At 38.0% G+C, this 15032-nt stretch overlaps 1 protein-coding gene across 1 annotated transcript in view; it reads right to left on the minus strand.

The window, feature by feature from the left end:
- The window catches only part of astn2 (astrotactin 2), a 274357-nt gene that overhangs the window by 167045 nt on the left and 92280 nt on the right, over positions 1-15032 (minus strand). Inside the window, exon 4 of the mRNA XM_084935333.1 lies at positions 6657-6809. Coding sequence (XP_084791459.1) covers positions 6657-6809 — 153 coding nt within the window. The remainder of the gene's footprint in view (positions 1-6656; positions 6810-15032) is intronic.

Below are 15032 nucleotides of genomic sequence, written 5' to 3' on the forward strand. Positions count from 1 at the left end.
TCTATAAATTATACATAACCTTGATTTGCTAAAGAATATGAACAAAGTCTCTTACGTGTTTTTTCTTTTCTCTCAACAATAAAATACCAGCATAGATAATAAAAAAAATGCTCACATCCAAAAACAACCTGCAACCTGAATATTGATGCTGCTGCTGTAGGCAACATCAAAGAATATCCCCAGACTCTTTGATTCAAACTATCAAAGACTGTGGTTAGTACTAAGTAGTGGTACTGACAGATTATAGCAAAAGGTGGGCTATGAAAACAATACTTTAGTAAACTTAACAGCTTGATCTTTGGCTGCCTTTATTTGGTTAGAAAATGCATTTGAAAATAGACAGGGGCAGTAGTAAATATGTGAACAACATTTCAGGACCTACATCACACCCACAACCCACAAGGGCACATTCCTTAAAGAGAAAGGTCGCTCAGGTTATCGCTTCAGCTCAGGTTTTACCTTGTTTTCTTAATCAACCAGGCAGCCACCAGTAAATGTGGATAAACACATTCAGAACAATATACACAGTCAAATCAGTGATCTTCAACGGATCATTCAGTAATGATATCAATTAACACTTTGCTAAATAAACTCTTAAAATTGCTTCTAAACTGAATGAAATTGTTGTACTCTCCACTGAACTTTATGTTTCTAATGAATACAGCAAAGTACAACAGACTTTCACTACAAGCATTTATTTTTAGGCAACAAACCAAATTACTAAAATTAACCCATTAAACCAGTATCTAACAACAACGTCAAGAGACATTCAGCTTAACAAATATCATTAGTTTCTCTTCATGGTAAGTAACTCTGAAGCTTAAAACGAGGCAGCAAGGCATCTGAACCAAGTTAGGGCCTGAGTTGTAAACAGCAGAAAAAACAAAGACAGGGTCTTTGCTGATCATCAACTATAAGTCTGAATTTCATTTAATCTATCATCTTACCCCAGCAAAGATATTTTGTAGCAAATTTCTAAAATGTCTAAAATAACTCTCTTTTTCTAATTACTTTGATGATTCTGATCAATATATTGGACATTAATCTGAAATAATATTCTACATTTGCACAGCCCTTTAAAAAAGGACCCGAAAAGCTTACTAATAACTTTTCAGAAACAATGAAGGACATAAAAAACGTAATGAGACTTAAAAGTAATACATATTTTAATAGACAGTGTTTAAATGACCACCTACAGTATGAATAGAGGATAACTTAGAGAAAAAGGAACTTGGTCAGTTGTGTTGACAGAAAACTGTGTGATATAGGTTGTCTCTCGCTGGGTCTTTCACACAGAAAACACATAGAGTGTTTTGACTTGGCAGTAGATCAACTGTATGGTGTGCTGTAGAGAAATCCTAGGGGCTGCACACCCACAGCTGTAATCACTGTGTTTTGTCTGCACTGAAGATTGAAGACTACTGAAAGTGGAGCTGAGCACAGAATGAACTCAAGAACCATGGAACACAAACTCTCTCTGTCTTTCTCCCTATGACACACACGCACGCACACATGCACGCGCGCATGCAACAGCAGAGAACTACTTTCATGTGCTACTTCAAAGCATCAATTAAACAGAAGAAAACCTAGATAATAACCATAAGGTTATCCTCTTCGTAATGAGCCAAAGTATTCGTTGTGACACATCAAAACACCACACTGCTTCTAGCCACCACATGGAAATGCATTAACACCACAGTGGGGAATAGAATGTGCCGCGGTGCATGCAAATAAGGGAGGAAGTTTTTAAGGACAAATCTTAATATTTGACGAAACCACAATGCGTTGTGACTTCAAAATGTTTTCAGAATGCTGTCTACATCAGAGCAATGAAGTTTACATACACCAGTTCTAGTTCTTACAAACAAAAGTGTCACCCTGTAGACCTACATACAGGCTTTGAAAAGAGTACTAAGGAATGCCTGAGATGCTATTCTCATATATATATTTCTTGAAATAAAGATGGCTTGTGCCTTTTTTTGTTGTTTGTTTGTGTATTTTTGACATTTTGAGCACTACAGCACGTGTCCACTAGTTCCATCATGTTCAAGAGAAGGCTTCAAACCTGGTGAACTGTCTGTTAAAGCAATAAAGTTCACCTGTCTCTTTATATATATAGAATTTTTCCTTTGGTGGGGTTGCCCTTCAATTAATTGGGGCTGCAAAGGTCCTTTTGAAGAGGTGCCTAGATGAGTTCACCAAATGGTGGCACAACACTGGTAAAAAACAAACAAACAAACAGCTCAGTGTCTATCAGTGTGTTTGGAGACACCAAGTATCTCCAGAGCTCCTCCTTTCCAAGCTACTGAAAAAAGAGCATGCATGGTTAGAATGTCTGCTCTTCCTTTTAGACCCGCTATGTACATAATGTCTTGTATTCAGAGAGAGATGCATGAAGAGGAACGTGCAATACATATCAAGGGTTTGTTTATATATAAATGGGCTCTTTTATCAGAATGGCTTCCAAAATGGAGCGTGGCTTTCCATGTGTCACCTTGTTTTGCTGTGCGTTATTTGCAACTGCCGCGATTCATTAAACGTGTCTGCGTAAGACATCTGACTCTGTTCATTCTGCATGAGTTGACCCGGTCACACAAGATTTCCTTCACAATACACACCAGAAGTCTCTCTTTGGAGGGAAGGGTAGCAGCTCGCAGCACTTCAATTCCAGGTGATTAGATCCAGTGTTCGTAAGGCATATCCAGCATATCTTAGTAGTACAATGGCTAGTGCATGCAAAAGAGATCATTTGGGTGTATCAGATAATTAACCTTTCTTCATAGCAACACTTCTCCAAACTCAGAAGTCTTAATAGCTTGCACAATGCAAGCACTGAGGTCATTGTGTGTAATACTATTATTGACTTGTATCTGTGTGAAACATGGTGAAGAGGAGTTTGGCACAGATGCTCTTAGACAGATTTGAAGTACAAGATAGATCAATTTACTATCTGCAAAAGGCTCCACTTACCATATAATATTCTAAAAAAAAAAAAATTTAGATAGCTGCAAGCTAAACACATGTTTTGCTCATCATAATTTTCTGCCATCACCACAAGAGCAAGTAACATTTAAATTAAAGAGAAGTGAAAAAAAAACTTATCCAGATCAAAGTTTTGGATGCAATTACATTTGTCTGAAATCTGACTAAAATGATGATGGTTTGAGCAATCAGAGTGCAGTTTGCATCATATAACCGCTTTCATTGTGCAGAACTTTATTCTTTTTCTTGATATTAGTTATTATTATCTGTAATACATTTCTATTAATGGAAATAGTGATGACTGTGTAACAGGAACATTTATGCATAAAAAAAAAATCTGAGTCCAGGTATGAGATGGTGCTACGAGAAACTAGGCCAATATGTGCTGACAGGGAAGCAAGAAATGTTGCCACAAAGCAAAATTTCAATATGCAGACTTGTGGATGCCAGTAGAAGAGTAGATGAACAGCTGCAGGGTTTAGCTGAGCTGACACAACTGCTACTGTAGTTTTCCACACATTCAGTTACAGTTTTTTTGTAACATCAATCTGAAGCAAGTTAACCAGCGGACTTTGATTAGTCAGCTATAGCCATATTCATCGGACAATCCTGCACTCGTGCAACTCGTGTGCCCACAACACTTCGTATTTGGTCTTGTTCCAACCCCAATACAGATTCAGGCAAAAATCTACAATTCACCCTAATGACTGACCATTAATGGCATGCTTTCCCCACCGTCTCTCAGGTTCCAGTAAAAAATGTGTGTAACTGCTGGAAATGATTGTGTGTGCTGCTGGTTGTTGATGCCCCACGCATCATATTCTTACAGTACCTACTGTTTTTCCTCCCACTCAGACACTGAGGACAAGAGCTTTCCTATTCTGCAGACTCATCAGCTGCCTGTGTTCTCCCTATTAGCATTTTAACTTCCTGAATCTCATGTTACAAATCATCAGTATGGTATAGAAACTGACTATAATGACTGCAGTATCTTATCAAACAGATAAGATACTGGGGGGCAACAAAAAAACAATAACAGTGAAATCTTGTGCTCTTTTCTTTGTGTAGTGACACAGGGCTCAGGCTCTGGGTTCCAAATATATCTTAAGGATAAAATGAGCCTATAGTCCATAAATTTAAAATGCTTTGGGGAGTTAGGACATATGATTATTCTGACTTGGGAGTGTGCCTCAATGTTTCTTTTAAGAATTGCAGTGATATACAAATCCCTTCAAGTAAAAAACAAAGCAAAAAAAGACTTTTTTGTCTTTATTGTTACCACCCATATTCCATGGCAGATAACAATCAACCTGTATGGTCATGTCATTTATGTCAGTGACATTATTTCCACAAGCTCAGTTTAACCAGCTCTTGTCACTTCTCATCAACTATAGTTGGGCTGTATCGTGCTCTACCTGTCTGTCCCACTTAGTTAGATTTGTATATGGATTCTTGTATTGTTGCGAGAGATACAGCCCAGTGTTCATGTTCATGTTACACTGCCAAACGTATTAATAGGTGATAATAAAGAAGAAAATAAAGTGTGTGTGTGTGTGTGTGTGTGTGTGTGTGTGTGTGTGTGTGAAGGCATATGCAAATACACACTGCAGAAAAGAGAATTAATAAAAATTCCAAATATTCCAAGTACAAATAAAAAGTTCTACCAAGCTAAGAAATAGAAAATAGAAAAGCATCTGTCAACCAATCTACTTTCCTTGGTGCTTCTCATTAAATCCGATGTAATTAATTAATTTCCCTTATGCAGCACTAACCAATAGATATGACCAATAACTTTTCACCTTTAACTGCTCATAGTAAGTGCTTCTTCTATTATCATGTGGCCCATACATCTACACTTGTGACACTGTTTCACCTCTAATTATATGCTCTCAAAGGAGACTCTTACTATTGACACCAGAGAGGACATCTCTCAATGACGCCCTTCACTCTGTTGAGGCTACATGGATTTAATGGTAAACTTAACCTTATATCTACTACATAAGTAATGCATAACAGCAAAGGAAATGCATGTAGTACATTAGATGCTAACTTTATGGTGATAAGTGTCTAGGGTATATGCTAGACCAGTGTTTTCCAACCTTTTGGAGCCATGGCACACCACCAAACAAAAATGTCACAAAAGGCATATTGATAATTTTTCCCCGTGCACCAGACATAGCGGAATTGGTTGAGTTTGTCCCCAGTATACCTTTTTTGCTTTCTTCTGATCACTGCTCATGCTAGGACCTTCATCTGGGTCGAAATTTTCAGCAGGACCCAGATGAAAGCCCTAACTTTTTCTTTTCAAATATTTATCAATTTATGCGCTGAGTTGTCTCACTCACGGCATGACTATTATGTAATTTCTTCTTTGTCTTCTTCTGTTTTACTGGCAGTTGTCAACACATTTAGTTAGAGCAGGTAGTTGTACTTCCCTCTAGTGGAAGAGAATGTAATTGTTCTGCCCGTTACTCATGCAGGTCGCTTAGAGCAGCGGTCCCCAACCCCCAGCCCATGGACCGGTCGTTTGGTACTGGGCCACAAGAGTTGAGGCTCAGGCGTGAAATTTATGTTTTTTTTATCTTTTTTTTTTTTTTTTTTTCCGTGTTTATCGTTAATTCGGTTTCCCTGGGTCTTTTCCCGTGTGTTATGAATAAAACTTTGGTTTTTTTGGTACTGGTACTGGTTTTATTTTGTTGTATTTATCCGCGACACCTTAAAGGCCGGTCCATGAAAATATTGTCGGACATAAACTGGTCTGTGGTGCAAAAAAGGTTGGGGACCGCTAGCTTAGAGTACTAATCAGGTGTAACCAGATAATCTTCCAGAGCACACCTGATCATTTCTCACGGCACACCTATGTGCCACAGCACAGTGGTTGGGAAACACTGCACTCGACTACCTTACTATGCTTATAAGAACTTTTTTCAAATTATTCTTTCTGATAAGAAGCCCTATTTATTTCGGGTAAATTTCTGATAAATACTGGAGTGAACTTGTTCTTCCAAATCATATTTGATGAAATAAAGCCAAACAAATTATAAACTGACAGAAATGATAATTGATGAGGTTAAGACTGTATAGTCAATATTTAAACATGCTACTGCAGAACGTAATCAAAGTGATTCTTATAATGCATAAACAAGTGATGGTATGTTTATGAACTGTAGTGGATAAATGAAAGCCTGATACTGTAGGTTAAATGCATTGTGCATGTGACCTCTATGATGATTATGCTGAAGCAATGAAAGCACCACAAGATGTGAATGCCGAATAATGAACTGAAATCAAAACTGGATAGTCTAGTTATTCTGCATAATTTTCTGTGGACAAACTTGTGATTGTGTATGCACAGACACAGATAAATGATTAATGACTTCTAATATACTAATATATTGATTATTTGGACTGGAAATTACCCAGAGGACTACAGATGGAATGCACTGGTAATAAACTGTCCTGTGTATTGTTATTGTTAAACAATAAACAAAATTAAGAAATTATCACCCCATCATTATCACTTAGGTCTCAAACTATTAGTATCAAGTGGCAAGGATTAACACATACTGTCCAGTATATAGCGTAAAATGAAAAAGAACATGCAAATCCTCTTGTGGTGTGTGTAGTATGTTTTTAACAAAAACTTCAAATTTTTTAATGACTTTGTGTCCTACCTCTGGTGTGGCTCAGGACCCTCCGGCGGCCTGTTGACGAGCTGTGCATGACATGCTGGTAGTGAGACATGTCTGTTGGTGTGTTGGGAACACGGAAACTGTCCTGGAATCTCTGCATCAAATCCTCGACTGACTCGGTGTTTGGGTCAATGGCTATGAAAAAGAGATGCAAAGTGAAAATGGCAGCCATGTCAAAAGGCTTTAAAGTAACACTGTGACAAATGCTCAAGATATTCTAAAGAGATATGCACGGATACAAAGAAGCAAAACAAATGTAGCTTGCTTTCTTTTTTGTTTTTTAGGAAAGATGGGGGATTAATGTCTGATATACATGTAACACTAGGTTGTGTGCCTGTGTTGACACTGTATCAAGAAAAGAAAAGAAAAGACATCTAGTCAGTTTTAGTTTTTTAGGGTTTTTCTTTGGTGGGGGGTGTTTTGTTTTGGGGTTTGTTTTTTTTCCTGGACTTTAAATGATTCCATCAATTCAATATTGCCTCATCTCTACAGGGATCCTGCCAGTGCTTCCCCTGATGGCTCAGTTTCACTCTTCCTGATGAATGACTCCAAAACAACTGGTTGTGGGGAAAGCAGGGAGAACAGAAAGAGCAGTTTTTTTTCTTTACAGATTGAATTTAACAATAGAAAGGACAAACAATTTCTACGACTTGTTCAGATGTCCTGGCTCATTTACAACAGCAAAAAAGAGAACAGAAAACATTACGAGTTAAGACTATTTTCCTCTTATTGCTTCCGAAGCACACAAAAAGGTTGAAACTGAAACATTAGATAAACACACACACACACACACACACACACACACACACACACACACACACACACACACACACACACACACATATACATACATATACACACACACACACATATATATATATATATATGAATAATAGATAGATTGTATACATACATATATATATTATAATATATAAAATGTGCTTGTGTGTTACACAATGCTTTTGACACATCTTAGGCTTTCAATATGTGCAACCTCTAATGATTTCACTGTCTGTAGGCATTAACAGTGGCTGAAAAAGAAATCCTTCAAGGAAAACTGTGAAAACAGCTCTGTCCCCAAACTTACAGTACAGCCAACTCCAAATGATGTGGCCATTCATCACCCCAACTACCAGTACCCCCACCTATCATCATCATCTTTTGATCTGTCAGTCTGGCTCTGAGGTGCGCTCTGTCCATGAATAATGGTGATGTGGTGCTCCCAGTCGATGCTCATCATACATGCCAATGAGGAGGCAAAAGCAGAGGAAGAGGGAGATGAAGAAGATGGAGGTTAAAGTGAGGAGGCAGAAGTATTTACACTGATTTTGATTTTAAATGCAACCAGTAGCAGAGGCAATGCAGGTTGCTAGAGAACAAAATACTATCTTTGAGTCATATGTATTTGTTTCAAAACATTTGTGGTTAAACTGAGCTGAATATAACTACGCTTTCTAGAAACCACCACATCCCCAAAAAGAGCCTTATGTGTCCTATCTTCAAGCCACCAAGCAGATACACTCCCTTGATAAATTACACACAAAGGATTATGTTCATAATGTCCATTTGTTTCAGACACAGCTTTATTCTAGATGAAATGCTATTTGGTGTTTCACATAAAAAAATAACGCCATGCAGCATCACCCCTCTGTTAGCTTTGCATATATATTTGTAACTTTATTACTTTGTCTGACACAGTAAACAGCAATAATGAAGTGCACTGGACACAATATCTTTAAGCTCCTTGGCCAGGGTGTTACTTTATTGAGTAATCCAGTGGCTCCCAGTCGATGTGCATCATACATGCCAATGAGAGGGCAAAAACAGAAGAGGGAAATGAAGAAAACGGAGGTTAAAGTGACAAGTTATTTAAGTATTTACACAGATTTTGATTTAAAAAATAGATTTTGGGTGTAGTTTTGGTTTTAAATGGAACCAGTAACAGAATAATATGTCTTTGAGTCATAAGTATTTATTTCTAAACATGTGTGATTAAACTAAGTTGAATATACTATTATTATTTCACATCAAAATACAACCTGATGCAATAGATAAGAGGAAGCGATAGAGGCATACATGCATTTTGGTTTATGCCCATGCATTTAAATTTAGGTGTTCTTTTTAAATTTCTAGACACCATTCATCCCCAAACAGATCCTTATTTGTGCTCTAGGTTCATGCCAAAAAGCAGATGCAAAGAATTATGTTCATAATGTCCAGCTTGTAACAGACAAGCCTTTTTTTAAATGTTTGAATAATTATTTGGTCCTTCATATTAAAACAAAACAATACCATGCAGTATTAGCCTGTGCTAGACAATTCCTACTTTTGTGTAACTTTCTTCTGACACAGTAAACAGCAATAATGAAGCACACTGGCCACCGTGTGTTTAAGCTCTTCTGTCTGGTTGTTAGCCTATTTAGTGATCCAATACTTATAAACATGTAATGACAAAAGCAATGTCAATTATGCAGCAGTGTCAGTTGCTACATAACTGATATTAAACATTAATATCGATTATGCAACAAATGTACTTTTAACCTAAAATTAAAAGAGAAGCAAACACGATGCTGTTGTTCATTGTTTACAAACAGCTGTGTGACAAATTAAAGGAAGGCTGTCCCATAAATCAGTTCCTAATCTATCACAGGTTTTTATTTGAGCTGAGCTCTAGTGTCCCATAGATAAGACATCATCTTTCTGGAAGAGACAGCTCTGGTTAGATGTTCCAAAACACAATTTTTAATCATAAAAGCATAAATAAAGCAAACGAATTAAGTAACATTATACAAATGGTTGACCCAAACCACGTCAAGAAAATTTAATCAAAAGCCTCTAGCTATAGTAGTCAAGATACAGCATTGTGTACAGATGAGATCCCAGATGCCCAGAAGGCAGCCAACATGCAGTTGACCTAAAGGTAGCCTAAGGGGGTAAAAAAAAAAGAACTGCAACTTCAGTGTAAGTCTTAGGAAAATGGCAATATTGTATTCATTTGTTAAGAAGAAATATGCACTGATAATCAGTGCAGGAAAAAAAAGGTTTTGTTCTGTATATCCGGTTCTTTCAAGTCCACCATTATACTGGACCCCAAAGGTTAAAGTGACCAGATGCATAATAGCCTTAGTGAGCTCCATTAGCTGTGGCATTCATGCTAGTGTTTGTCCTCATAGTCAGCAAACAAACAACAAGGGCGGGGAATCTGTTATATAGGCTTTGATCTGTCATGACCGAGGAGAAGTTGTGATACCATGTTTAAGGTTAACTGCTTGCATGCATATTTCATGGTTTAAAAGTCTTTATGTGTTTCTTTTTTAGATCCCAAGGGAGAATAAATGTTAGAGAATAAAGAATAAATGCTAGGTCAAACAGAAGTGCTTAGAGCCACAGTCTCCTTGAAATAAATTTAATTTGTCTCGAAAGGTTGTCAAGAAACTTTCTCCTACATTTTCCCCTCGAAGAAACATACAAAATCTTAAAATAACAATTTAAAAAATGTAATTATGAATTTATGGATGTATACTTCAGTATTGTATACAACAGGAATGACAAAAATATGTTTGCCTGTACTTTTTTTCTGTTGTCTTTCTCCAGTATAATCTCTTCCTATTTTTTGGGTTGCTCTTCATTTCTCATTTCTGTCAGAGAAAACTATCAAGATATTTTATTCTGACATTTGTTTCTCCCTAGACCCCAAGTCCACCGGCTTCTCATTTTGAGTTCAATGTCAGCTAAAGCTCTGTTGCCTCAATTTTCTCCTTTTCATCTCCCTTATCTGCAGTTACTCCCTTATCAGTGCTGAGTATGTGTTAACAGTGTCTCATAAGCAGCGGATGTCAACAGCATGCTGCCTCAGTCAACTTATTCCTGGTGGTCTCATGATGCCCACTACAAGGCAATAACAATTCTCAATTTTCTGTTATTGTTCGGATGCACAATTCTGCTTGTTTATGGTTTATGCAGGCTTTTGCAAAAGTGTGTATTAGCTGGCATGCAATTGCTTTTGTATATAAATATTTACAGATAGCTTAACTTCTACCCACTTTTACTTCCAACTTCCTCTTTATGGAGGAAGTAGTTGCATGGAAAGCAGAGCGGTTTGCACAGAGTGATCTCCAAACCCAGCTTTCACATTTAGACTGGACTTCATATTGATATAATGATAGTGAAAATGCTATCACACCAACTATTTTCATTACAGTCACAAAATAGGCTAATTCAAAGCTTGTTAATAAATTACCTTACATACTAGCTAAATGTTAATATCTCAAAGACAAAATCTGTCCTTTTAAACTGCCATGACCATGGAAACTATCTGAGAGGAAAGTGTCTGAAGTGTCCACTCCAAACATACTGCAATCGGCCTGTTTCTCCTCCTCCATCTTCTGCAACTCACATTGTCTGGCTTCCCCTGGGAGCTCATTGTTGAGCAATCCACTAAAATAGGATCGAGGAAGGTAAAATATGCTGCAATTTGCTTTCTGATGGACATGTACTTGGTGTTCTCATTAGGTTGCAGTAAGGTGACAGGAAAGCATCACTACTCAGGCAAAACAAAAAGCGCTAGCATTTGCAAACTATTCAGTCCCAACAGTGTTCATCAACAAATAAGTAAAATCAGTAAAAATAATTAACAATATTTACTCAGATTGCTTTTTCTTTTGTTGATGGCATTTGGAGTGCTTTTCCAAACCTATTTTTGTAGAAACAAAACTCAACAGGAGTGTTAGATTTTATCTAAATTATTCCATTTTAACATTGACAAATTTGTCAGTAATTACAAAAGAAAGCTAGCAACACGAATTAGTAAAATGTTGGGATCATAACGCAGGCTGAATTGTCATTGTTAACTTAGGACAAGACGTTTGATTATTTTATCAAAATAATAAGTAAGGTGAAAATATTTTGAAAATAGTAGAACAAAATAATGGTGGTTGAGGTTGTCACAATCACCAGGGCAGATTGCATAAACTAATGTATCATGACATTTTTTTTCCACAGCAAAACTTGATGGTAAATCACTAATTTGCAGAAGCAGAGGTTTCTAAAATTGTACCGCTGGGTAAAAATCTGATACAACCATGCCTGTACCTTGACAGAAAATGAAATCCAGCACCAGGAAGAGAAACATTTGTTCTGTCAGCAAAAAGTGCATTGAAGGATCAGCTCCTCCAACAAGCCAAATGAACAATGACTAGGCCATCTTCCACTAAATTGCTGATACAGCCCATGGGAATTACTGTTTGTGAGAAACTGAAACCTTTAACCATGACTCTTTGTCTATAAATAGTGCTTGACCCTATTTCTCTTAGGCTCAAAAGACATTTCCTCTCTGCGGAAAGTCAGTGAAACACAAGGCAACATTTTCAGGCTTCTCATCCATGTCCCATGCCCTGAGGCAGGTGGTGATAAAGCATGTGTTGGAGCTTAGGAGATGGCTTGGGCTCTGTTTCTATACATGCACACTAAATTGTATCTTAGCAGCTGACAATAGGTTGCTTGTCATATTATACCACATTTCAATCCAAACTGCTTGTTATAAAGGTCATTTATAACAAGCAGTTTAGGCTGATTTGTCCAGCATAGGCTTAAAGAATCCAACATGAGTTTTCATGAACTGAAATCTGATAGGGCCTCAACATCCACATGACAGAAAACATAACAAACAAATAAAAAAAATAACAGCAACAACAAAAACAAAAATCATGGATAGACCAAAACAATTGTTGTGGTATCTACTTTCAATTCAAGCCTACCTAGACCAAAACAATTGTTGTGGTATCTACTTTCAATTCAAGCCTACCTCTTTCACATACATGTTTTAACATCTAGAGTAAGTTATGTATCTTTCCTATTCTTAGCCATCCTGCCTAGAAGCCAAACAGCATTCATATTCACGGAGGCATGCAGTCACAAGGGAAATGACAGGAATATTTGTGTAGATCTTTAGACCCTACAAACCCCTGCCGCTTTAATTTGGAGAAAGTCCGCAGGAAGAAAAGAAGCTGAGACCCCAAGAAATTAAATTCCTGCAGATTTCAATTTTTTTATTATGTTTCAGTCTCTTACTCACTTCCTCACATATTTTCTGTGCTTTTACCTCTGACACGCAGACGCACATGCAGACACATGCACATGCACTTCCTCCAGTCACATCTCTATTCCCCTGGTTTTCTCTCGTCTTTCACAGCTTGGGGAGCAAATGGGTACAGAGAAGATCAATGGGGGTGAGTGGGATGGTTGTGTGGGGTTGTGGGTAGGGGGTTGGATAGGGTAGGGAGTTCACCCTAGCTCTGATTCCCACTGTGATTTAATACATTTGTCATTGTTTCAATATGAACAGTCCAGTGTAGCTGTCTGGGAAAGCCTTCACAGCAGTGCTTCTGAAATTCTGACATGTACATGAGAGAGAGTAAAAGGTTAGACAGAAACAAAGGAAAAGACAAAAGTGTCAGAGAAGACAAGGGATCCAGACATGAATGAAGAATGGCTAAAAGGGAGCCTGAGAAGGGCAGAATAGATATGGGTAGACAATGGTCTCCACTGGTGTTAAAGAAAAAAGAAATGAAGTGATGACTAGAATGAGATGCAGATAAGAGACTCAGTAGGAAGAGCACAGTGGGGTGGAAAAGGGAAGGGATGATAATGATAAGCAAAATATTCAGAGACAAAGACAAATTCAAAAACACAGGGGAATAGCACAAAAAGGGTGAAATCTTCATAGTTAAACAATGCTGAAACATTGATTTAAACTGTACATTGACGAGAATTAGAAGCCCTTACATCTACTGGGCAGTAAGATGTAATAATTATATAAAAATGCCTCAGTTTGTGAGATGAATATGCTTCAGAGGAACAAAATCCATGTTTGACTTTGCCGTTAAGACAATACAAAATGAAAATGTTGTATGTTCAAAGAACATTTGAACATTCTCAACTACTTGAAAACATCTAATGTCCCATCGTTAGACACTTTCCCTTTCTGGTATTTCCTTCTACTTGCATATTTTAAGGCCTGTGTTGCTTGCAGAGGCAAGAATAAAGTTCTATCTATAGCTTGGTTTTTGCCATGGGCCAGAATAAAATATGAATGTGTCTCCCCGTGCTGCGCCAGCTGAACATTGCAGGCCAAGCTCTGACCTCCAACTGCTCCAGACAGGCTGAACCTCCTGACTGGTAATCACAAATACGTCTACGTCAAATACGTCTACGTCCCGACATTTAGGAACAAAACCTGGCTTAAAATAATATTTTAGATGTCCTTATCCATTATGACACAAGACTCCAAAAAATGTTTGGATAAAGTATTCTGTGAGTAAATGTTTAATAAGTAACAATGCTACAGTCGCATGCAGACTATTCCCAACAGGAAACACCAACTGAAAAGTATTTTTTGTGCTCAAGAAAAGCACAGGACAGACTGAGAGCTGGAAATGATAAGCAAGATAAGACTTAAAGAAATAAATGGTCTGTATTTGTATAGCGCTTTACTTGGTCCTAAGGACCCCAAAGCGCTTTACACTATACACAATCGTCCACACATTCACACACTGGTGATAACAAGCTACATAGTAGCCACAGCCACCCTGGGGCGCACTGACAGAGGCGAGGCTGCCGGACACTGGCGCCACCGGGCCCTCTGACCACCACCAGTAGGCAATGGGTGAAGTGTCTTGCCCAAGGACACAACGACCGAGACTGTCGGAGCCGGGCTCGAACCGGCAACCTTCCAATTACAAGACGAACGCCCAACTCTTGAGCCACGATCGCCCCAAATACTGCTTTTGATTAAAGTAACTTTAAAAAGTCCGAGATTAGTTAAGTTTTTCTTTTCTGTATACACTCTAACCTCTCTCAAAATGTACCTCTATAATGCTTTAGGAACACTTCTAAGTCCAAGTTTTTTAAGTGATATAACCTTGGGAGGAGTTTCTCATAACTACATTTAGCGTTTGGATGTTCTCACAGTACACCTTTAGTGGTTGTATTGTGAGAATATCTTAAAGAGACTTTCACGATTTTCCCAGCATAGACTAGTGGGGGCAGCATGGTGGTAAAGTGGTTAGCACTGTTGTCTCACTTGTCTCGAATCCAAAGGCATGCAGCTAGTTGAGATAGGTTAATTGGAAACTGTAAATTGCCCGTGGGTGTGAATATGAGTGTGAATGGTTGTCTGTGTCTGACCCTCTAGGGTGTACCCTCTAAGCCTTGCGGCAGTCGCGGCAGATGGCTGCCCTCCCTGAGCCTGGTTCTGCCAGATTTTCTTCCTGTTAAAAGGGAGTTTTCCCTTCCCACTGTTGCCAAAGTGCTTGTCATAGGGGGTTGTCTGATTGTTGGGGTTTCTTTTTATTATTGTGA

The sequence above is a fragment of the Perissodus microlepis genome, chromosome 7, assembly GCF_051167445.1.
Source record: "Perissodus microlepis isolate ML-2025 ecotype Zambia chromosome 7, ASM5116744v1, whole genome shotgun sequence".
In the NCBI taxonomy this organism is placed as follows: domain Eukaryota; kingdom Metazoa; phylum Chordata; class Actinopteri; order Cichliformes; family Cichlidae; genus Perissodus; species Perissodus microlepis.